This window comes from Neodiprion fabricii, chromosome 2 (assembly GCF_021155785.1).
Source record: "Neodiprion fabricii isolate iyNeoFabr1 chromosome 2, iyNeoFabr1.1, whole genome shotgun sequence".
Lineage (NCBI taxonomy): Eukaryota > Metazoa > Arthropoda > Insecta > Hymenoptera > Diprionidae > Neodiprion > Neodiprion fabricii.
The window spans coordinates 14,932,128-14,957,644 of NC_060240.1; the positions used below are offsets into that span (position 1 = coordinate 14,932,128).

At 37.0% G+C, this 25,517-nt stretch overlaps 1 protein-coding gene across 13 annotated transcripts in view; it reads left to right on the plus strand.

The window, feature by feature from the left end:
• Window positions 1–23,876, plus strand: part of LOC124176955 (guanine nucleotide-releasing factor 2) — a 50,405-nt gene extending 26,529 nt beyond the window's left edge. For 3 of the 13 annotated variants that reach the window (XM_046558887.1, XM_046558877.1, XM_046558888.1), the window contains exons 2-17: window positions 8,211–8,619; window positions 8,717–8,947; window positions 9,051–9,236; window positions 9,325–9,632; window positions 10,464–10,580; window positions 11,153–11,472; window positions 11,662–11,869; window positions 12,542–12,565; window positions 13,701–13,896; window positions 15,094–15,349; window positions 15,872–16,115; window positions 16,296–16,310; window positions 16,424–16,628; window positions 16,714–17,349; window positions 17,456–17,587; window positions 18,096–23,876. In XM_046558887.1, coding sequence (XP_046414843.1) covers window positions 8,211–8,619; window positions 8,717–8,947; window positions 9,051–9,236; window positions 9,325–9,632; window positions 10,464–10,580; window positions 11,153–11,472; window positions 11,662–11,869; window positions 12,542–12,565; window positions 13,701–13,896; window positions 15,094–15,349; window positions 15,872–16,115; window positions 16,296–16,310; window positions 16,424–16,628; window positions 16,714–17,349; window positions 17,456–17,587; window positions 18,096–18,234 — 3,626 coding nt within the window. In that variant the 3' untranslated portion in view covers window positions 18,235–23,876. Of the gene's footprint in view, window positions 1–7,965; window positions 8,145–8,210; window positions 8,620–8,716; window positions 8,948–9,050; window positions 9,237–9,324; window positions 9,633–10,463; window positions 10,581–11,152; window positions 11,473–11,661; window positions 11,870–12,541; window positions 12,566–13,700; window positions 13,897–15,093; window positions 15,350–15,871; window positions 16,116–16,295; window positions 16,311–16,423; window positions 16,629–16,713; window positions 17,350–17,455; window positions 17,588–18,095 lie in introns of all 13 variants that reach the window. The other 10 variants (XM_046558889.1, XM_046558885.1, XM_046558886.1 and 7 more) reach the window with 10 other exon arrangements.
• Window positions 23,877–25,517: the final 1,641 nt, after the last annotated feature.

A 25,517-nucleotide genomic window follows, 5' to 3' on the forward strand; every position in this document is an offset into this window, starting at 1 on the left:
TCTTTGATTTACGTCATGACCATCTGTCGCCTTACAGTCCCTGCAGAGTATCGCTGTCACTTTCATCATGGTCTCAAATCGCGTTTCGGATTTCAGTTTGACGTGTAGGATAGAATTTCGCTGCCAGTCTTCTCCACAGTCGTCATTCAAGACACGAAGTTTGATACGCCCTCTCAGCTTTTGGTTTAAATCAATTTATTGGGTATCGTTAGCTTGCAAGCTTGAATCGTAGTATTCATACGCGGGTGCGAACGATCGCTATGAATAATTCAGGTCGCACTGTCGCTCGAATAAGGCCTTTAGGCTGTAATGATTGATCGAGAAAAACTGCAGAGTTAAGAGCCTCGGTGCTGAATTGATCACTTTGCTCTGGCAGAGGTGTAACAATCTTGTTTGCCGCAGATTTGCGCCCCCACACAGGAAGCCGAATCATTGCCAATCAATGCGGTGTTTAACTAATATTAACCTCCTTTATTGTTATGATCGCGAAATTGCCATCTCGACAGAGAATCTGGCTTTAGTACTTATGCTGTGAAATAAATCCTACATTGCATATCAAAGTGCTGTACAATCGAAATCGTGGATCTCTTTTGTACAAAGATCCTCTTATCTTGCGTTTGAATACGATGGCTATTCTAGCTATCCCTACTGGCAATGTTAACCACCGCTTAGCTTTGCCTATGACTGACAAGTTGTTTGAAGCTGAAAAACTAGGAGACCGGTATCTGGACCACATGTTTCTAGCGTCAGCGTGACGGTATGGCAGACTGGTTGCCATCCTTCTCGGCTACTTACTACGCCTCGGGCCCCTAAATTTAGGAACGTCCAAAAGCGTCCGTCCGAAGCACAGCTCCGCAATTCCCACATTTCAGAGTTCCTAGGCTCTCGCTTTCTCCTTCTCCCCTGAGTTACGCGATGCTCGACTCCCATAGGAAAGTCCTGTGTTCTTCCTTCTCTAAATTTAGACACAGTTTGTTCGGTTCTTGCTGTACGGTGGCTGCAACTGCAACTCACGGGTCTTGTCCAAGTTGCTACGTAAATCAGACACGCTTACCACCATTCGACCAACCAAATATCTCCGCATACTTTACCAGGGGTGCCAACTACGCTTTGGTGGTAGTTGGTACATCGCCCCCAAAACTATTTCAGTATAATGCTCGTCAGCTACGGAATGCAACCGAGACGATGTTACCTTGTGGAGCAGAACTTTGAGTTCTCGGCGAGTAACTTAGTCGTCGCCCTTTTCATGGTAGTGCAAAATTGAGCCTCCTCTGCATTGGATTTGTCGCGTATTATCCTAACTATGGTCAGCATAAAACGGTTTATCGATATCGGAATCCCAATTCACCCAAAACCGAGTTTGAGAGACCTGCGTGGAAATGTAATTAGTACAGAATGTGTCAATGCCTCGGATATGTACAGCTTATTTATCGATGTGATATCGCTGGTGGTTACCACCGCAGCTTGTGAATCATCATGTCCCTTATACGAGGGTCTCGAGGTAATAGAATGTGTCGACAAAGCTATTACCCAAAGTGCGGTGGCTATAACACGAAATGGGTATACCCATGGCATACTGCAGGTGCATGAATTGCAGAGGATCGAGCCAAATGAATTCCGTAATCGAAAATCCATTACAGTAGATTGTCGGGTCGCGGGAACGGATCGATAATCAATTAGAAGGAAAGGCAATTATTGGCCCTTCAAAACGGAAGTGAAAGGTTACTTATAATTCCACGCTTCTTTTCACGACGCTGCGCTGTGCAGAACTTGGAAACGCAATAATCAATCATTCAGGTTTTCTTGGATGGGTTGAAAATTCTAAAAACTGTCTGCAGGAATCTGGACATCGAAATTGCCTTTTCCGTTAGCGAGTCGCAGGAACTACCGAAATCCATACCGAGGTAATTGGATAGGATGCAGGTGAACATGCGAAATAAAATCACTGCTGATGGGAATCTCGATAAGAGATTGGCCATTTCCAGATCTCGGAATTGCCACGTCCAGCCCTAAGATCCTCGTTTGTCTTTTCGAAATCTCCCCATCAACTATCGATCTCACAAGTTTAAAATAGTATTCTGCTCCCACAGCTGTGTCGTCGACCCTCGTGCTCAGCGGCACCTGTGCTTCTGCACTTGGTCCATCAATAACAAGAAATGGAATGTGAATAAACGTGCTACATTTCGAAGACTGATTTTAATTTCGAATACTAATTTCTTCGCAAAATTTCCATCAGCTTTTTTATGTATTCATTTATTTTTTTGTATTTCGAACCAATTATTCTGAATAATTTGGCATATTTCAGCATCCCATTGACACATGAATCACTGCTAATACATCGCGGGACGATTTCCTTAGGAGAAAACTCACGATTCCCCTGCACTCAGAAATGCGTGTAATAATGAATAAATAGTCGCGAGGCATTCTTGAAATTTTTCTGACTGGTAATAGCTAGTATATCCTGATCGATTTCAACTTAATTCTTGAATTATTGTTACAGTACTCCTCTAGTTTTGTTTGTTGCTTTATTAAAATGAACTTTGACTACTTATATCTACATTTAAATCTAAGTGATCTTCACTATTTGTAATTGATGGTAAAGGGTAAGGAATCCTGTTGAATGCACATGTGCAACGTAGGAAATATAATTTTATTTTTGAAAAATGTGTTGGAAGCTAATCCATTGTCGAAAAAATGACTGGTCTCTAATTGGGCTGGGACAAATTCGCACCTTTGTTGAATCGAAAAGTACAAAGTGAATTCTGTTTCCAACTCTATTAAAAAGTAGTTGAAGCAGTTGGTCAATTTTTGGAGAAAATCTGTTAAATAGATTCAACACGTTCTTTCTCTTCGTGTCATATGCAATTCGTTCCAGAGTCTGTTTGCATTCGCTCGACCAACTTTCAGATAACATTACACTTTATATACAACACAATATCACATAAAATCGGGCATGAAACCGTAACATCATGTATGTAAAAATTTACAGCTCTAGACTGTTACGGATATATATAGCTATGTAAATCCAATTACCATAAAGTGATGGAACGAAGATTGTATTCACCATGTTGCGAGTAATGTGATTTGCATTGATTGGGATTCCCCCGAGATAAGTGATATTGTTTTGTAACCCAGGTGTTTTCTTGTTTACAGTCAATTTGTATTTCCTTCTTCTTGATGGTGGTATACAGCATTTTGCATAAATATCATGAGTACTAATAAATTACTTACATCGTTCAGTTTTCAATATTTGTTATGTTTAATGATTGCTTTTCGACTTTTTGTCTTTAATGGTTTTAAAGTTCATAAACCCAGCATGCGCATACTATTCGCTTCAACGAATTCTGCTCATCAGGCTAAATTATGCAATTTACTAGGTTATTAATACTTCAGAATACCCAGGAGCAAAAAATGGCAAGACGTAATCCTCCAGTGTTAATGTAAACGCAGTGTACCGACGCAGTTAACGCCATCAGGAACTCGACTCGACCGTTAACTAGATATAATTCAGCCCTGAATTATCAAGTACGGATATCATCTTCTAAGATGAACTGCACAGTATCTGAGAGAAACCATTTGTGTAACTTGTTGGGGACCGTAATGGTTCCCATATACTTTTTCCGAAGGACATTATACATCTGGAGAAATACCAAACAGACGGGAGACTGCAGCCCCTTATGGGAAGTGCTAAACTTTGCAGGAGTTCGACTACGACTGTTATGGCCCTTATCTTTGCAAATTCTGCAACGCAGCGCAGCACTGTATCTCAATCCTTAGGTCAAATGTTCTATCCATCCGACCTCTAGGCCTTTATTTCGACTTTGCTGTGCGTGATACCGTGCGCATATACGTTGTTATTCCAAAAGATAAAGTCGGAGGGGCCTAGATTAGTTTTAGTAAGCCATAACTCCTGCTGCCCCTTCTTTCCTTTTCCGCTTTGCTGCGGCATGGGAAAAAGCTTTGGTTCTCTCGCGCTAGGCCATTGCTGCCACTTTATGGGCAAGCTGGTAATTCAAAGTTATTGACTGTGTTCAGTTTATACTTGATCCAAGAATTTCTACATTCTCATTCGTTGTATTCAATATTCTGATCTTGCGCCAAACCTGATGAAAGCCTTACTTCAACTAAGTAAAAGACATATTTGACCTGCTTTGTTTTCATTCTGACATTTCGCAAAGGACTTTCACTGAATCCTCAATACATTGTTACACTTACAATCAGGCTAACAACTCTCGATTTTTTTACAATCCTTGGACAAGCAAAATTTCACCGCAGACGAAGCGAAGCTTGCGAGGTTTATTCCAGAGTGACAGAGAATTCGTTGTGATTCATGAACGATATTCTGGAGTCTATCTGGAGGTACTAGGGAGCGTGTAACGAATAGTCCTGTGTTTGCTTGCGCGTGCGCTGTTCGATCGCGATAACGCGGTATATTCAACCCGATACTCCATTATGCAACAGAGCCTTGTCTACGTTGTGTGGCTACCGCGGTGTAGCCAGCATTGAAACGTGCTTGGGGAAGGAGCGGATAATGGTCCTGAGGCTGGGGCTTCCCGTCCCTGCAGCAATGCGTTGTCATACATCCTAAACAAGGATTCCGCCTTATGTTTCGATTGTAGGTATAACGGCTCGAATCAATATCAAATTTGAAACTTTGAGATTGCTCTGAAGATTCGAGTTCAGCTCCAAATTATAATTTCGTCACGTCTGTTGATCGGTCATTTTATAATGGCAATACTTTATCACATGCACAGTGATGTTTCACTATTCCGATTTCGATTCGACGCTGCAGCTCCTATTCCGCACGATGTTTTACCATATTCCAAAGAATAATATTCCATTTGTCTGGTGCAATCAACCTCGATATTCAGGTTTCAATGATTATCCATGAATGGAACTTGATTTCCCGCAAGCTCGGATACCACGAAGTTGTAGAGGGTATGCGGAAATCGCATCTACACATATAACCTATATGTGTATGGGGCATTCCACGAAGTATCGATCAAGATAGGAAATTGATATTTTCGGTTTAAACCAAATTGTTTACGCGAACGCACTGATTGAAGAACAAAGTCTTTATTTTTTTTCAAAATTTTTCAATTATTCGTATCTGAGATATTGGTATTTTGAGACCGCCCTTTTTCTAGGACCAGAAAATTTCAAAATATTCTAAAAAAACACGACATCAGTTTTGAGCCCTATTCAAAGATGAAGATTTCATTGCAGCAAAGGTTGTATTTCAAAAGTAATGAAAATTTCAAAAATTGCTCCTTGAATGCATTTTTCGTATGAAAATCCATTTCCATATAACATGGGTCGAAAAAAAATACATGTATTAATTCACAGAGTTCAATTCAAAAAAAGAGTAACTACCCAGGTCTTCGCTAAGTAGTGCACCGAACGTCACGTCCGAAGCACATATACAATAATGTTCATTAATGGGTTTCCAGTGGTTCACTATTTTTTCGGAATCAGAACTAGAACGAGTTTATTTTCTAAGTAAATTTTATGTGCCAATGACTAGTGACGCAAATGACAGGAGAAACAAACGATACGTTGATCACAGACACACAAAATTTTATAGAAAGAAAACTTCGCTTCTGTTTTGATTCCGAAAAATAGTGAGCCACTGGGAACCCATTAATGAACATTGCTGTACATAGAACATCTACTTTGGAAATGACTTTCGATGCGCAACCTAGTAAAGACCTCGATAGTTATTTTTTTTCGATCCATGTTGTATCTAAGTTTTTTGTTCATTTTTATATGAACACTTCGTCATTTTCAAAATCCAACGTCTGTTGCGACGGAATCTCCATGTTTGAATAGGGCTCAAAAATTATATCATATTTTCCTACAATTTTCTGCATTTTTTCGAAGAATAGAAAATGGGTGGTCTGAGATAGCAATATTTCAGACACGAATATTTTGAACATTTTTTAAAAAGTATGGGCTTTGTTCTCGAACCAGTACTTTCGCAAAAATAAAATATTTGAATTAAATCGTAAATATCAGTTTCCGATCCTGATCGATACTTCGTGGAGCCCCCCCCCCCCCCCCCCCCCACACACACACACACACACACACAAATCCCTTCCGTCCGTCTGTTATGTAGAAAAATACTCACGTGAATCAAAGTCACTGACAGGTAGAGTGAAAACTCTTGAAAACGTGGTGATTAAAAATTCGTTAACTACGCACGTCGTTCGATTTAACTTGTCCTATTGAATCGACGAAAGGACAGGTTAACCGCTGGTTTCGGCAGTGCTGAAACTCATTCGTTTGAATCTTAACAAGGAGTTCGAAAATGTCGAGCGTACAGTGAAACGTGTGTTTTAAATAAAAAAAAAAGGAACTGTTACATGGAGTGGGTAATGCGACCGCTCGTGAAAGGGGTTTATATTATAGGTACTGTTCTGTATTTCCTTGTAATTTTTATTTTTTTTTTTTGCAATCGACTGGAAAACCGGTCGACTTTTCATGTTCGTGCAGCGGTTACAGTGTCCAACCTTATCATTATTCAGATATGCCGTGCATAATATCTGGTAAACCGTCGTGGCGTTGAGCTTACGGCGATAGAATATCACTTGAGTAGTATCAATGCGATGAACATGGCGTGTGTATAAATTTAAAAAATTAAAAGGCCCTACTGGGTGCGGTGACTTCCGGGTAATATACACGGCATTCCATTTATAGATATAAAACTGGATCGTGATTTTGTCCTTGACATAGTTTTCGACTTTACATGAGCGTCATCCCCATAAACTCATCTTTTCATTGCAGTCCCTAACGGCACTGGCATATCGATAGCTAGATTCTCAGGACAACGTCAGGGAAATTTGTAATCCTCGAATGCTTGACCAGGTTGTAAAATTTATCAGGAAGTATACAATTCTAATCTCAGAGAGAACTCTAGAATAATAATTCTTAGGTTCACACGCATTTTCATTACGAGGGAATTCAATTCGATGGATTCTTCTGATAGAACAAGAGCACCGATAAACTTTTGAGTCCTGTAAAGAGTCACACGGAAAAATTTATGTCACATCATCTGACGGTGCGGGTATTTGCTGAAATGGTGGATTGAAATTTATAGCTAGTTCTCAGCGACGATACGATACGTCTTTTCCCCTTTTCCTGTTTCTTCCATGTCTTTCTGCGTCATCCTATCACATTTCGTTTCTTTTCCCATTCATATCCGCATAGCGTGCAGATACCATAAATCTGAAGTTTATGTCGGTTGGGGCTTCGAGTGGCAAACGAGATCACAAAATCCCACAATTTTTCACCCTCAGTGTAGATCTGCAACTACATTATTCAGGCTTTGGCCTTTGATCGAGTGCATTCATTCACCTTGAGCGCAAACATTTATCGGGTTTTCCGCATGATTACTGATGTGATAAACTAAATAAAATGTACGTTCTTTGCACTCTTCCATAGTTGCCACTTGGCTCTGAAGTTTTTCCTTGTTAGGAATGTGAATGAAGCACTCTTACTGCCTTATCTTGGAGGAATATCCCGTCCACTGTATGACGTCTGACGGTTTTTATCAATCTCTAGTTCCTAACTAAAATCTCAACCACGAATACATAATGGAATCAGTCCGCCAGTTATGCAGTGATACAATACACGTCACGTTATTGTTTGGTTCACATACGGCTTCGATCAAACCTCTTTTTTAATTATAAATTGGCTGTTACGGTCAGTTTGCAGCAGGCAAGTGTAAACAAACGAATTCAATTCGCCGTATCGCTAATTGTGACTCGCAGTTAAATGGCCTGCAGTGGAGTGTCAACCTCTGTATATTGTATTCCAATTATTCCGAATTATTCCGGATTATTCAAAATGGCCGCAAAATTTATCAAATTAATAGTATTCGCATGTATCAAATCCATGCTCAATGTTCAAATAGACTTACTGCATATTTTGTTTTCCGATATTTCTGTTGTGGTAAATCTTCTGAAGGCATGGTGTCATCAAATGAACTTGATGAACCTACAAATTGTGTACCTTTTTGACTGACAATGTATTGCGCAACTTATCTGATGTAACTACAACCGGAACTCTTGATGTGAGTTCGCAAAGTCACTTGGAGTAATTTATCTTCCTGAAGTCTTGAGGTGTTCACGAGTAAACGCATAAAGGTGACGCTTCCAGTAAGTTGAAAAGATTCCCCGTTTAACAACGAAAATCTTTTACCGATGTTGCAGAAGTCGAGGAAAGGCACAGCGGGAAGGCTCGGGGCGGTAAATTGGCGCGACGAGCGCGGTCCTTCAAGGAGGACTTCCTGGAGAAATTGTCCCACATGCGTTCCCCCGGTGGAAGTAGCGGCAGCGGGGGTGGGGCTCCAGGAGGCGGCAGCAGGACCGGGACTCGCGCCGCCTCGCCCTCGTCCCCCAGGACGTCCCGGGACAAAAACACCGGCGGAGATCCTTTGGAGAAGAACCCGCTCCACGATCTGCACAGCCATGTCCGACAAGTTCAGCTAGCGCTGTTGCACTTCCGAGACGTCGTGTCGAAGAACAAGCTCGAGATGCTTCCAGGGAACGGCACGATCGTCCTGGAAACTGTCACCACGATACACACTGTTTTGAAATCCTATCTGCTCTACGAGAACAGGTGATTCCTCGATTCCGAAGGTCGCCAGAAAACTGGCCAAATGGCTTCTGTTCGGAATACACTCTTGATACTTCCTTTTCTTGTGTATCCGGTATAGTTCGACCTTGGGATCGGCTACGAATCAAGTTTACCAAGCATTGGCACAACTGTTGAAGCTCTGCGACGACGTCTTGCTTCATGGTGACCAGTCTTCGGCTTTGGACAGCGACAATGTAACCCATGTGATCAGCTTGGTCGAGGAAGCCGTCAAGAATCTGGTCAGTCTGGCGCAGGAGAAGATATTCAACAGGCAGAAGCCTGCGCCGATAACGACGAATAACAGGTACAGGTACTGATTGTGTCATTGACTGTTTGTGTTGTTCTTGTATTATAGACAGCCTTGAGTTCTTTCCAATCAAGCGCTGACCCATTCCATGCATTCATTACCGCAGAACTTCTGGATTTGGAGCGGAACTCATGCCACAACGAAACTCCTTACCCGACATTCCACTCACTCCGAGAGAAAGACAGATTCTGGAACAGACTGCAACCGCCAACACTTTGGTTCGAAGCTCGCACAGTTCCGAATCCATACTCAGGGACTCTAGTCCGCCGCCTAAACCACCGTTGCCGGATAGGTACGCTTCATTCAACTATCGTTAGCTTCGTAGCTCGCAATCTTTGTTGTTGTTGTTTCAACAAAAATCGACTTGGCTACCGTTGCAGGACCAACGTATCCGCTTCCGAAGAAAACAGCTCCGCTGGACCACCGCCGCCGCTTCCGCCGAAGAGGAGAACTCGAGCCCAGCAGCTACTCGATGAGTCGGAAACAATCCTTGCGTCTAGTCTGGACAGGGTTTCCCTGCGGAGTCGGTCGCCAGAGGACTCCTCGTCGCTCCTGAGCGCTTCGGCTGGAAGTCTGGATTCCGCCTTGAATCACTCACGGGATGAAGATGAAATCCGCGCCATCATGGGTCCCAATGATGAGTCTCTTAATGACAGTATGGATCTCAGCCTGATGGCTACAATTCAAGGTGTGCTTCATGGGTATATTATCACGTGAAGTCAGAATCTCTTCACTTAGGAAAATTTTTCGTTGAAGTGGGTATCCCTTTCGCCGATCGATTCCTCTTGCGAATTATCATTCGTATTTGAAGCTCGGAAATGAATGCCAACTCTGACGCTTCCGAAAGTAGTTACCATTTCCATGAAACCTGATCCCAGCAGTCACCATATAAGTAAAGAGGAACAGTGTGCCGGTGCTTAGTCAGCAGTGGAGTTCGGTGCACAGCCTGTCCAAGCTAGAACGTCAGTCCGTGTGTTTCTGCCTTGAAGTATCAAACGATTTGTTGGAGAGAAAATATTATGTCTCATGGTAGACCCACGCTTATTACAGATTACTAATACGTGTCTTAAAACCAGAATTATTCTAAATTACAATTATCTTCTAATTACTGCATTTATATACTATTCAAGGTTTAGTGTGAAATGAATAATACGTGTGATACATACAGGCATAAATTCTGATCAAGCAGTTTGTCATAATATACTAACACGACGAGGGTTTATGCATTTGAATGGCTATTTCATACGAAATTGGATTTAGAAAACAAAAAACGACTCAAACTAACTGCCCAAGTAAGTGCTGCAAAAATAATCGGCAGACATCATCGAAAAGCACAATTCATTTGAATTCGCAATTTTATCAAGTTTCAACTGTTCACTACGAAAGCATTAACGAATTACTTTTCCGCAATATTGAAGTACGCCGTATCTAATTTTATTGCTAAAACAACATGCGACAGTTCAACATACTCTGTGGAATTTAATTTATGCTAAGGTCGATTTTTATTATACTTTTCCAGGCATGCAGGTGAACGGCAACACCAGCTGTGGATGCTGGGAAAATTCGGAACCAAATCTTCCTAGCACAATGCTGCTTGGTCAGCAAACTCCACAAGATATTCTTCACCCTTTTACTGGTAAGTACCATTCAATTGTGATGCTTGTGTGAGAATGTCAAATTCCACTCACCGATTTTGGAAATCAAAATTGATTATAGCCTAACGAACCCATTTCGTAACCTTGTCTGTAGGAATGTACAAAATCATTCAGACACTGTTGGTGTGGATTGCGAAAGTAGCAAGAGGGGGAAAAATTTCAAAGCTAAAATTACGCAAGAATCTCTAAATAGCCACAAGTTCAGGCTACATGTGGGCGTTTAGCCAGTCGCTATTACATCTATGAATGAGTAATGTCTTATATATTTTGGCTCCGAGCATTTCAGTTGTGTTGTTAATTGTGTCGTGTTTACACATGTCACTGTTCGACGCGTACTCAAAGTAAAGTTCAAAATGACTTTCAAGACTAATTCAACATGGGAAAACGTGAAATTATTCTTTCGTGAGCAGCGAATTTTATACTGCTTTGGTGTTTTGTTTATTGTTGTTAGATAGCTCGATAGGTCGATACATAAAAAATTTGAAGAATAGTTTGTTGAATGTATTAAATTGAATATAGACATTTTGAAATAATGCAATTATAATTTTTTCAGGTATAGAGGGCAAAATGGAACGACTATCAACGCAGACTCAAGAGTCTGGTTTTGCATCAATGCACTCGCAGCGTAGTTCGTCTCAAAGTTACACGACTGCATCCAGCATGACTTCGAAAAGGTCTTCACAGCAAAGTAGCATAAGTTTTAATTCACAATCATTCAGTTCTCAACAACAATCGTTTTCCCAACAAAAAATATCTGCGGATAGTAACGGATCGGTTTTCTCTCAAAGGACAATCACAAGCTCAAGAAGCACCCATTGCACCACAAACATCAGCGGCAATGGGGATGCAGCCTTGCTTGAAAAACTGGTAAATGTGGGTGTTGTGAATTGTTTTATACTTTATAATTTTCACTTATATCCTGCTTTTCGTCGGCAATAAATATGTATGTCTGCACGACCGCCTCAATCCCGAAATTAATACTCTCTGTTTCCTGTCTGCAGTCAATTATACTTTCACACCATGACTGACAAACTTGTGCAACTCCTTACATATTTATTACAGGAACTTGACGGCGCTAGCAGACCGGATATGAACGGTATACCACCAGCCCTTCCAGAAAAGAGGTTGAGGCGTCGTAAGGAACGGCAGCCTTCGCAGTACGATAATGTACCTGAGAATGAACATTTGTCAACATGCAGTTTGCACACGACCAACAGCGATAGTCCAGACACAAACAAACCACCGCCATTGCCCCTGAAGAAACGGCACAGTAAGTTTCATCGCTCGTTTATTTCAAGCAATATTAACGGTGATCATGTAAAACCACGTATCTTGGGCTCCTCTATACCTGTTCAGTCATTTGTATAATTTTTGTTGGAATCTTTTAAAAAGTTTGCGACACTGTTTTTACATGGTCACCGTTTCTATTTTGCGCTTCTTTGTTATTCGGATATCTTTACCAAGGTGATACGTACTTTAGCTTGACGTGTTCATTGATTAATGTACATTTTTCAAATACTTTCTGGAGTCTCAAGCTCTGCAAGCTCTGTTATTACCCAGCGAGAAATGTCATTGGTCTAAAGATGAGCTGCTAGAATTGTCAATGCATCATCCACATTTTTTGTAACATGATGATCGAATTTACTATTTGGTCGTATCTGCATCTGAATATTAAGGATATAAATAAATAGTTGGCTGTGACTTTGTGACATAGAATTGGATTATTTTTCATTTTTACTACTTGTATTTGAACATATTCGCTCAGTGTAAAGTGTGTTCCAAGGATTCTGCGCAGATGTTACAAGGCAAAAACAGTTTTATAAAAAATCATATCCACTAAAATTGTCACAGAGAATGACCTCAAAAGTATAAAAGAGTACTAGAAAAAATATATAGAGTTATATATTAGGTGAAAACTGACACGTTATTTTGTATCCCCCAGTGTTCCAATCAGTGGCATATTCCGGTAAGTGGGATCTCCGCCCACGCACCCACCCACAGCAAAACACACCCTCACGCTAAGTCTTGATTTCTTCTCATAAGAAACATTTTGTTTGGATTTTCATAACGGCTTAATAGCGGCATGTCTTGCTGTTTTTTGGTTTGATTTTACATAGTGAATATTGTAGCATAAATTGGCGTTTGACATTGATTTTGCATTTTCATTAATATATACCTTCAGTGTTGTTGCTTTTATTTGTAATTCATCTCTAGCAAATTACTAAAGTGCTCAATATTATAATGAAAGCAAAACACTCGGCTGTGATTAACGTTCTTCTAAACCCAGATTATAATGTCTTAAAGTTCTAACAAATTATACGATTATGATCACATCTCTTATTGCCAGTGGAAACGATTAAAAAATTGAGATGTAATTCTCTGCAAGGAAAAACAAATGAAATTTGGTACATCAAGTGAAAGAAAAGAGGAAAAACAGGAAGACGTGGAATGAGAAAATTTGTTATACTCTATCAAATTTCGAGTTACTATGATTCCCAATACTTGGCTATTGATTTTCAGGAATTTTTATAACACAGTGTAACTACACAGTGTATATACATCATATCAAATTAAAAGACTTGCCATCTTAACCGTTGATCATGTGGGAGTGATGATTGTTCCTCCAATTAATTTGACCTTTACCCAATAGCTACTGGTTTGATGTTAAATTGTCGGTCAAGTCAGAATTCAGTGCTCTCAGCTACAGCAATTGCGTAGCAGTAATGCTTGAATAATATCTGGAGGAATCGACTAAATGTAATTTATAATACACACATGTTAATGTAGTAAAAATTTGGCATATCTGATTTTTTTGTGTCACTCGGTGTTACCTATTCTACGTACTGGAACCAGATACACTGCAATGCTCTTTGTAAGGTTACATCGTCATGCTAGTAAGTCTCTTGCACTACACATTCATCCTCATCATTATGCATCGCATCAACTTCTTTCTCAGTCAAATAAAACAAATTTTAGTGTATGTTCACAACATAGTCCAGAACAAGACATGCGATATAATATACGAACATTCGTGTTAACTATAATGTCACACTGCGCTCGAATCTTGTTCAAACTGTCACCCATATTCATTTCACTTTCAGTTATGGCTTACATGGAGATGTTCGGGAACTGCGCTCACAGCAACAATGACTTCATATCTGGATTGGGAACGCGGCATTCGGTAGCCGCTTACAATTCCATGCAAGCCGAATGGCAGCAGCATGAAATGTCGCTAACCACAACGCAGTCTTGTTCTTTCGTCGCGCATTCGACTACCAGCACTCACGACGCCACGAGGTAAGTGTCGCAACTTTCATAGGCAGTGTCGTACGCTATCCATTAAAGATAATTTTATTTAACATATTCATCTCATAAGAATGACCAACAATAATCAATTTTCGATTAAATCGATTATTTTTCAAACTCGATTAATCGACCGACTCGATTACTTTTTCTCACAACGGCTTTTTTGATTTTTACTCTCATAAACGATGTAATACAATATCAATTTATGTAATTGAAGTATCAATTATTATCATTGTGTTACTCACTAAGTACCTATTTGATATAGTAAGTGAATGATATATGAATATGTTCACCTGAAATTGAAAAATATTTTGAATGAAACTATAGATTATGAAAAAATCTTTTCATCATTAAGACTACATACTGAAATTTACAAAATTTCGGTTTCAAATGCAACGTTTCAAAAAAATATGACATAATCAATTAATCGATTCATTTTTACCGATTCAGTTAAATCGTGTTCCAGTATTATTTTGCACTGGATTAATCGATGCATCGATTATTCTTAGCTTAGTGGCCACCGCTACCATCTCAAATAGATCACCTTTTCTTTTATGTCAGAGAGATAATATGAGTCAAGTTCATCTTTGATCTTTATCTACATAAATCTACTGTCTGTATTTATCTTGTTTTACGGTATAAAGATAATATAAAATGCTTACTGAAACGTAGATCACACCATTTGGAATCAAGACTCTGAAGTTATTTTATGAAAATTAATATGGATTTCAATGAAAACGTATTTCTGAAAGAAACTGCTCTGCAATTTACAATACTGAAAAAATTAATCGTTTGATGCAAACAAATAATTTTTGTGGGGACAAAAAAAATATTCTGTTGCTCAAATTACATTTTACTTTCATTACCTCAAAAAATCTACACTGTCTAGTTGTTACCATGAAATCTCTCATTGCCTTGACAAAAAATCATGCGTAGTAACATTTTTCTTTCTCATCACCTGCGAAGGAATATTTTTTTAAATCAACCATTCTTTTTCCCAATGCCTTAAGAATATCCTATTTCATCGTTATCTTTTTGATTATGTAGATCAAATCTTATCTCGATGAATTGACATTTGAATAATCTTATCTTTTCATGCAGATAATGATCATAATCATTTTTTACAGCGCTGTAGTTATAGATGTTAAAAATTTAAACATCTAAAATTGAAATTCTTGTTTGTTTCAGTATTTCGGTAACCGTACCGCCGCTAATAGAGGATGTTATGAATAATTATAGTCTACCACCAGCCTTACCGCCAAAAAGGTCCCGGTCCATCAAATCGAACAACGTTACTCCTCCTCCAGTGTCGCCAAAGCCAGTTGTCAGTATGCAAAATAGCTTCTCTTCTGACGCAGCTACTGTACCAATGAAATCTGCCGAGCTAGTCGTGCCCAGTGCAAAGAAAGAATCAAGTCCTTCGTCTCCAAGTGCAGCAACACTGGTAATATTTGGACACTTTTCATTAAGCGCATGGAATAATTTGATACGAGTTAACTAATAATATGCGATTCGATTTTCGATTCAAATAATTCGAGTGCTCGAATAATTACAATTTTAAGAATAATTTGAGTTTTGATGTGGTTCGAATTTTTCGAATCATTTGATTCGAATTCGGATAATTTCAATCATTCAATTGAAATTCTGAATCCTTGATTCTTATTCTGTTGACCCATAACAAAATATCTGTATAATTAATACGAAATTACATTGCCTGCTAATTCTGAAATTTGGCAACTGCTCATAACTATTGATCTTTTATTTAAAATTGAATTATTATTTATCAGAAATTGTATTGCATTTTCATATTAAAGAATTTTGACAATCGCCACTCGTTCAACTAAGTACTTTCAAAACAGGCAAAAATATGGAGAACTCAAGATTTGAACTGAATAATTTGAAAGAGTTGAACAATCTGGCCAGTTGCTCTCTTAAACTTTTGCTTACATTTGTGTTACATTTCCAGGTCAATAACGTGCCACCGGAAATCACATTGCCGGCTTCTCGGCCAGCTAGCAATGCTCTATCAACAATTTCTGTTGATGAGAATACCCTAGAACTATTGGATGTAGATCAAGACGAAAGTATTTTGGAAGAGTTGGACATCGGCAAGTATTTGGTATTGAAAAAACCAGAGGAAGACGGGCCTGACATACGTGGTGGGCATCCCGACGCTCTGATCATACATGCCACTAAAGCCAACAAAAATGGTAAAAACCTTGAACAAGATTAATAAATATTGTAATGTTCTTGAGTCGTTAAGTTTAAAAAATAATCTAGAGATGTTCAGAAAAATCCAAAGACAAAGTTGATTTCATTTTCATCCAGACTTGTGAATATATTACAGTCTCAAAATTAATGTTCAATCTATTTATTGCACGCGGCAATAGATGAAAAGGAATCAGGTTAGTATTTTGTGTTCTGGCTAGACGTTAATTGTTGTAAATTATTTGATTGGACCTTAGAAAATATTGTACATCTAAATTCTGAATCATGATACGAACAAATATTTCAACAGATTTGTCAAAATACTCCACTTTGTGTGCAGATTTCCTGTACCAGGAAGCATTCTTAACTACATACAGGACATTTTTGTCGCCGCTGGAGTTGATCCAGAAGTTGCATAGAAGACATCAACGATTTTCCTGTTTTCCGGATGTGTTAAAGCAGCGAGCAGCTAAAGAGGCGTTCTCTCTGCTGGTCAGAGTTGTTAGCGACTTGACGTAAGTTCGCGAAATACGTGTGCTTCTGTATTTTACCATTTGTTGACAAAAACGGCTTGAATAAATATTTGTTGTTCACTCTCAGGATATCAGATCTAGATGACGTGCTCCTTCAAACGCTGATGGAGTTCGTTCAGCAACTAGTATGCAGCGGGGATCTAACAATGGCCAAAGCTCTGAGAGTAAAAATATTGGAAAAACACATGAGGAAGCAGCTGCAAGCTACTCAGCCGATACTATCGTCCCTGAGTGTTTCAACAAGACAATCCTCCCTACTGGATTTCAAAAGCGAACAGATCGCTGAGCAGATGACCCTCCTCGATGCAGAACTTTTCATCAACATCGAGATACCAGAAGTGCTGATTTGGGCGCAGGAGCAAAACGAGGAGAGAAGTCCGAACCTGACGAGGTTCACGGAGCACTTCAACAAAATGTCATACTGGGCGAGATCCCGGATATTGGAGCAGAACGAGCCGAAGGATAGAGAGAAATACGTTGTCAAGTTTATAAAGATAATGAAACACCTCAGAAAAATCAACAATTTTAATAGCTACCTCGCGCTTTTGTCAGCACTGGATAGCGCACCAATCAGGAGACTCGAATGGCAAAAGCACATTACCGAAGGCCTTAAGGAATATTGCGCTCTAATTGACAGTTCCAGCAGCTTTCGAGCCTACAGACAAGCTTTAGCTGAGACTCAACCACCATGCATTCCTTACATGTAAGTCAATTGTCGTTTCACTTCGCGTGGTTCTTCTTCTTCTTTTGGTTCTACGAACGGAGAAATATCAGTTTATCGAATGATCCATTTTCTGTATCTCTTTCAGAGGGCTTGTTCTGCAAGACTTGACATTTGTGCATATTGGAAACAGCGACTTGTTACCTGACGGTACGATTAATTTCTCCAAACGGTGGCAGCAATTTAACATTGTAGAGAATATGAAGAGGTTCAAGAAAGGGTATGTCCAATATGATTTTACATAACACAGGTCAACGTAATTTATATGTCTGATTAACGCACAGTTTGTTTCTCACTTCTTTCACCTCAGAAGTAAATGTAACGAGAAGCGCAGTGTTTTCAAATTTATAGAGAGATATATATGTAACTAAATTAAAGCGACTGCGGGTGGTCGTTTATACAAGGTGAGAAAACATTTTAAGTATCACACAGATTTATTTTCAACAAATTTACACAAACTCTTAGGTCGTTCAGTTTTTCTTATCTCTTACAATTATTGACTGAACTGTTTGTCCGTATTAGCATAATAACTACGATCTAATTACGATAACAAATTTTAAGTTATCTCTGAACATTTTTTTCCATTATTCTATACGTAAACATCAAGAAAATACCATTTGTAACCCAGGCACAACAAAATATCTTATTTGTTGACCAGTGTATATCTCGATTAATATCTCGAGTAATAGAATTCTTACATATTGTGTCTTCTCCCGTTTTCCTCCCAGGATGTATACCTTTAAGAAGCAAGAACGTATAATAGCGTTCTTCAACAACTTCGATGACTTCCTCTGTGAGGACTCTATGTGGCAGATCTCTGAGAGCATCAAGCCCCGGGGGGGTAAGAAGACTCATTCGCAAAACTAGAGCTTGTCTAACCCTTTCACAGCGTGCGTCTCTCATCATTAGACGAAAAGTACTAGCTTAGGATATTTATAATATTTATTTAGGTACTCGGATATACTGACTTAAAAATTATTCCTATACCGTGAAAGGGTTGGCTTGAGCATGTTATAAGAGATCTATTCCATTTGTACAGCCTCCGTGAGGCTGGTCTTTAATTTATAGGATAAATATAAGTTTAAGTATATACAATATATACAATTGTCTACATTTTCTTCATCATAGGATATATGTTGAGCTGAGTGTATAAATTGAAGGACGATGAATTTTGCTGTGTTATTACAGATTCGAGCGTTTAACTGAGATTCCGGAATTTCTCAAAGCAACTAGCTACAAAGCTAGGTATTAAATTATAGAATCGTTTTCTTCTCGATATGAACTCACAATCTATAGCATTACTTAAATTTCATTACTGTTGTGACTTGGAGATAAAGTTTAGAATCGCAATATAGGTGAATCGCACGTACATAATTTTGATCAACATATTTCAACGAATAAATAGATTCCAAGTTTTTTTCCCAAAGTTTTTCCACGCATGTTCTGTCTGGTGGTGAATTGGCGGATTACTGTTCTTCGAGTTTATCAGAAAATGAAGTGTTGGCGACTCATCCAGTCCGTGTATACAGCTTCAGCATGAATGCATACGTACTCTTAAACACAGCTTTAGTAATGCTTAGCGTGTATAGTGCTGATTGAAAACCCCAGAAATTACTCTATATATATATGTATACATATAATTATGTTCTATTATTTATTTATTTTTGGATCGTCGTAGGTGTGTAAAACAATAAGATTTTTTTATTACGCAATATCGTGTAAAAATCAAACGACGAATACATCAGAGATGATGAAATTTGCTAAAACATTTTTCTAATGTACGACACAACGAACGTATGGTAAAAATAAATTGATAATACTCTGATGTGTTTGTCGGTGATATGTAATTTTAATAGATGTATGTAAACGTCCATTGTCTAGCTATATACATATACGTAGATAGGAAAGTTTCAATAATCAACACCAGGATGTTGATTACACAAGGAAGAACACCAATGACGTTGATTAATGTAGAGCCATCGTAGTCTCGCTCTTCTGCATCAAATTGTGCAGAGATGATGACGCATGGCACGACTGAGAGCAACTGTTACATATACTATTGTATATGATTATAGGTAACGGTTTAGTTTGTTATTATTGATTTTCTTCATTTAAAAAAAAAAAAAAAAAAAAAAACTATGATAATTCAAGCTTTCAGCTTTAAGTGAAATCGCTATGTATAGGAATTTAGGCGAATCAAGTGTTACGTAAACCTCACTGTTATGACAAACATTGATATGCATGAGGATTTCTATTCGGTTTTATCAAGGTCACAATTCTCACTTTTGTTGTAACATGTTTGGTTTTTGTCGTGTTCACTCACTGTTCCGAACTTAAAAGTCATTAAGACACAACCATACCCATATATACACTCACAGAAGTCATTTTCGCAGGATGATTCCTCAGTTATTAGAATTTAGTTTTAGGTGAAATTATACCTTCGGCTTTTATTTTCTTTAGTGTGAAATAATATTTGATTTACAACAAACTCTGAAAATCAATGGAAAGCCGAAATCAATTTATAAGTTGTCTTACAGCGGTCATTTTGATTTAGCGCCCAAGTACGAATCCCCCTGATGAGATGTCAACCTAAAGTAGTCGGATGTTATTTCGCGCTAAACAATTTTATCGCAGGAATAATATTTATATCAAATATACGATGAATATATTTTCATTTCCAAGAATTCACCCTATGAATATAACGTGTAATGGTATACGTGTAGTAGAAAAAGAAACGGGTACGGTTGGCCCTGAAACTTTGGATTATCGAACCACTCATAAATCTGAAAAAAATATAGGAAACTCTTCATAACATAACAAAAATTTTCAGATTTGGCTGGAAGTGGTATCTTTATTGACTTGGGAGTCTTTAATTATTTACTACCCAGTTAAAACTCAATTTACTACTATAGATGTTTTGAGACACTTTTATAATATGAGTACAAAATTGAAAAAAATTCTAGGAAACATTGCAGATTCTGAGTCCCTGCCAAAAGTGGATTCTTCATTTCAAAAAATCGTTGATATTATTTTTTTTTTTTTTTTTGACATTCTCTTTTTCTCAAAGAGTCCCAAAAATTCGAAGTTAACGGCTTTTAATTGCGGAATATCGAGAGATATCGAGAAACAAAGAAATGCGCGTAATTGTCTTTCGGAGTACTATTACGTACTGTAGTTACAACAAAATTGAAAAAGGTCATCATCCGATGCTCTAACAATAAGTGAAACCACATGCAATTCCCCATATATATTATATATAATGGAAACGCATACAAGTCTTTTATGCCGGATTTTCCGATCGTAATGGAACATTCTCATCGATATAGTCGTACCAAAAACTTGGCAATATACAGTACTTTTAGGGGTTCAATCATTTCCTCTGACTTATATGTACCTAGATTCGAACCTGATCAATTAGTATCCCATTGATTCTGAAGGTAAAAGCATTAAAGATTTCACCTCACGACGCGCATTTCGTAGATACTTGTAGTTACGGTGTGCCAAACGATAACACTTTTGATTACGCACTGTGTATCTTGTCGTAAAATTATACCTACAAATATTCTTCACGGATCTAATCCGCATAAAATGAAAGCACGATTATAATTTCTTTCATTAAAATCACGAGCAGCTTCAAGACTGTAGGGTTGTGTTTAAGGTGTTAGCCGCTTGAGATAGAATAACTGATCTAACTACAAGTATATTATACCGTAATATCTATAAATATATGTACGATATAAAGAGTAAACCAGTGTGAATCGTTAGCACAGCATACATAATGTTATCCAGCTTAGATGTTACAAAGATGTTCTGAATTTCAATAAGCGATTTCCCCCGTTCTCCCCCTTAGACCATGTAATGCACTCGATGTTCGAGGTTTTGCGTCAATTTATTGTCCGTTGCTGCACGTGTGGACTTTTGCAAAATATTATTATAATAACTGATCAATATGGAGAAAATGATAAGAATCATAGATCCAGCCGAAACGTGAGTTACGTTATGAATGTATATATATTATATATATATATATATATATATATATATACTAAATGAATTGATATAGCTTGTATGATGAGTGTTGTAAATAATTTCACTGTATATCTCTAATCATATTATTTTAATCTGTATAACGAATAATCTGTAAGTTGTAAATGTATAAATTAATTAATTTGCTGTCGGTGAACTATTATTATTATTATTATTATTATTATCATCATCATCATTATAATTATTATTATTGTAATTAACTGTTGACGCATAACATCGAGAAGAGATTTTTAGCCTTTATAAGTTTGATGCAATTTTTGTGATGCCATATTAAATTGTAGGAATAATATAATTTAGTTGTAAAACCAAGGCTCTTTATATTATTTTTATTTAATGAAAATTATTAAAACATGACAAAACTTTTGCTTTATGCGTATCTACTTTCAGTTTGTCGCCCTCTTTCACGATTCGTTTATTTTCTGTAAATCGATCATGTTATTCTTTTCAGTTTAGTTGATGAGATTCCTGTGCGTATACTTATCATTGGATGATCAACTTGTGTATGTACATAAATTCGTGAAGTGAATGTGTATGATTGGAAACTTGAGTATTTCACGCAACATTTAACTTGAAAGGCCTACAACTTTGGTACGTTTTAAATATATATTATGTACGTACTCTTAACTCTTATACATTATAGGTAGATAGATATAATAACTTCAAGAGGCACTTTTTACCGATTCATTACTATTATTACTACATAATGATGGTGAATGATGATGTTGATAGGCTAAAAGCAATTTGAAACACTTATTGTTCAATATTGACCGTTTGATTTTGCAAAACTCAATTTGAAACAATTATTGTTTAATATTGACAGTTTGATTTTGCAAAACTCGTCGTCGGTGCCTGATGTTTACCAGAATTGTTTACGTTCTGGAAACAAGTTGATGATTACGAATCTGTATACGTTTCTTATAACTAGCGAAGCTAAATTTCGTCTCGATCGTTCAAATTAATATTCTAGCTAACCAAAATTCTAATTGAACTACAAATTTCAAAGTAAATCAGATTCGTTAAGCAACCAGATACTTGTCATTGAAAATATGATTTTTCTCTGGTTAATAATTCAACATAGGACCTCCGGTCTTTATTTATAATGATTAGATTGTTGATGTTGAATTAAGTCAGTCTAAATGTTTAAACAAGCATAAAAGCATAAAAGTGAGATTAAAAAATTGAATGTGCAACGAAAATTGAACTTGGTCTTATTACACCAGTTGGGAAAAAATTTTAGAAAACATTAAGATACTCTAATAATCTTACCATTACTGTTTCATTATTCTGTAGCAGTTTGAATAATAGTTTCGTCTTTATACGTGACTATTAATTCAATGTTGTCCCGTTTCTGTATTGGATATGGATATGATATTGAGCATGAAATCTTCTGCAACCTCTACGTGCTTTTGCTGCAGCTTGATGTTGTAGATATACTTAAACTAGTTAATTCTACCCCGGAGTAATTATTAAAACAACAAAGTGTACGAATTGCCTAAACTTAGCCGAAGCCGCGGCTTGCTATTAATTATTGTATTACGTAATTAGGGATACTGATCGCATTCGTCAATGAATTCAGGCTGTTCCCTTTTTCACATTGTTTATCATTGTAACAAATAGAGCTACATAATTATTAATCTGCATAATTAAAATAATCGTTGCATTTACAATTAGCAAGAATATTGTCACTGTATTATTATCATTATTATCGATGTCTAACCAACATTACTAAAATCATATACACGCATTTGTGTGGACATTATAGATGCATACATACATATACGTGTATAAATATGTATCGACATTATTTATATTTTCCAACAAAGCATTTCATTATATCCAATCAGCAAATTCCTACCGTTGAATTATTTTTCGGAAAATGTAAATAGTTTTTGCGTATGTATGCATGTATAAATACGATAGATTCGATGGTAACTACTAAAAGTAAAGTAAGTATGAAAATGTTGAATTAACTACGCAAGCACGAAAATCTATAGCAATAAATATTTCGACACGATGGGAAAAAGGATTCGATTTTACTTGGATATTAAGCAGCTGAAATATCAATCACTTAATATAGAAGCACATATCCACTTTTTTTTACAGCAAAAATAATTCATTCACCGATGTGAGAAATTTAAAGACTATTGCTGGTGACGTGTACGTGAATGATTGATTTATGTAGCTTATAAAACAATTATAGTAATTGTAATATTTCCATCAGGCCTATCAACCCCGTTTTTGTCAATCTTGGGATTTATTCTGTATAATATCCATTATATTGCGGACAACGATCTGAATCATTCATGATAAATCGTGTTAAAATATCGAAATATTGCACACAGTGCAGTAAAACTAACATATCCAATTCTATCCATATAGTGCTAATGCCATTGTATTTATACTCTGAAATTATAATTTTACTGGTAGTATTGAACATCAAATATACAGAATCTCTTTGTGTAGTTCGATCCTGATCAAATTTTTTGGGAGAATAAAAGCTGCACCGATTCAACCGGCGGTTTAAGTTTTTTGCAATATCATGTATTTGTAAAACGAATGTCTGATTATGATAAAAAAGCGGGACTGTGTATTGCTACTTATTATAAGAATGTACTTCTCGCAGCCTTATATACTGTATTACAAATAATTCAATGAAAAAGTAGATAGTGAATAATAACACTAATAATTGTGTCAGTGTTTTCAGATATATCAACAGCAGAAAACAGTAGTAAAAGTGAAAATAGTAGCAACATTTTGATGTATACACACCAAAATATTATGTTCATCGCAACTAGAATGATCATTCATACGTTATATTATTATACATATAAATATTGTAACTTATATTTAAGTGTATCTTAAACGATTTAAGTTTTGATGTTGAAGATGATATTAAGTGATATTTTGTATTTATGATTCATTATAGGAGTGTAAAAATAAACCATGCAGATAAAATGGTCACGATGGTCAGAAAACGACGCAAGTAACTTACATAAAATTTCACTCATCTGTCCTGCGATCTAAAAAATTAGGGAAAGCCTAACCTTACACAATTTTATTGGTAAGTGTGTGATATTTTTCAAAATTTAATTCTCTATCAATTCCATTTTTCAATAATATTCTCACTCATGTCTTGTAAATGTGTAAATCTTCCAGTATATAGATAATTTCTCTTTTGTATAGCCACATAATTAAATAATATGTACGAGAGAGAAAAATAAATAGTTCTTAAGAATTGAATAATTTGAAATTTATTTCAAACATACTATTTTCTGTCTTGGCGAGTTTGCGGTGAAAATAAAATCACCAATTTTGTAAGAGAAAAAAAAATACGATTAAAAGTTTATAATCATCTATCTCTACAATATATCGAACTATATGTAACGCACACTAATTGATATTTATTTAGTGAAACAAAAAATCCTGAAATATTTGACATAATACAAGACAGAAAAAAGGAAGAAAGAGTATTCTGAAAGAACAATTGAAGCGCACCTATAATGATTTTTCGTTGGCATGTCACCCGCAACTTTCATTACGTGGAACCGAAAAGAACGTATTGCTTCCGATTTGCATCTCTGAAAATATGGGCATGTGTAATTTCGCGCGGTGAACAGAGGTATGCAAACAACGCCATAATAATATTGCTAGAGAAAATGCAATAAATCATTAAAATTATACACTCGTTTTATTCGACATCAATTAAGAAATTTAAAATCCTTTATTAACAATTCTTTAATACAGCTAAATTTTTCAGAAACATCTTGCGATCAATTTTCAAAAACCATCTTCACAGCCTTCTAATGGCTTGATCCACACACATCACCAATTTAATGACATTGCCAATTTAATGTCATTATGCCGAAATGATAATCTTTAACTTCATCTCAACATACGCCTGATGCTTTATACTTTCATTTCTGCATTACAATTATGTAGATAAGCGTATAATATCTACATTCACAAAACTATGCTTGTATGAATTTTGTGAGGCGCTGACGAATTTCGTATTCAACCGGACAGTGCGAGTAACTTAATTTGCGGCCGAAAAATTTCAAACGCTAAATAGCCGGTTTTTGAACTTTACTCGAAATAGCCGGTTA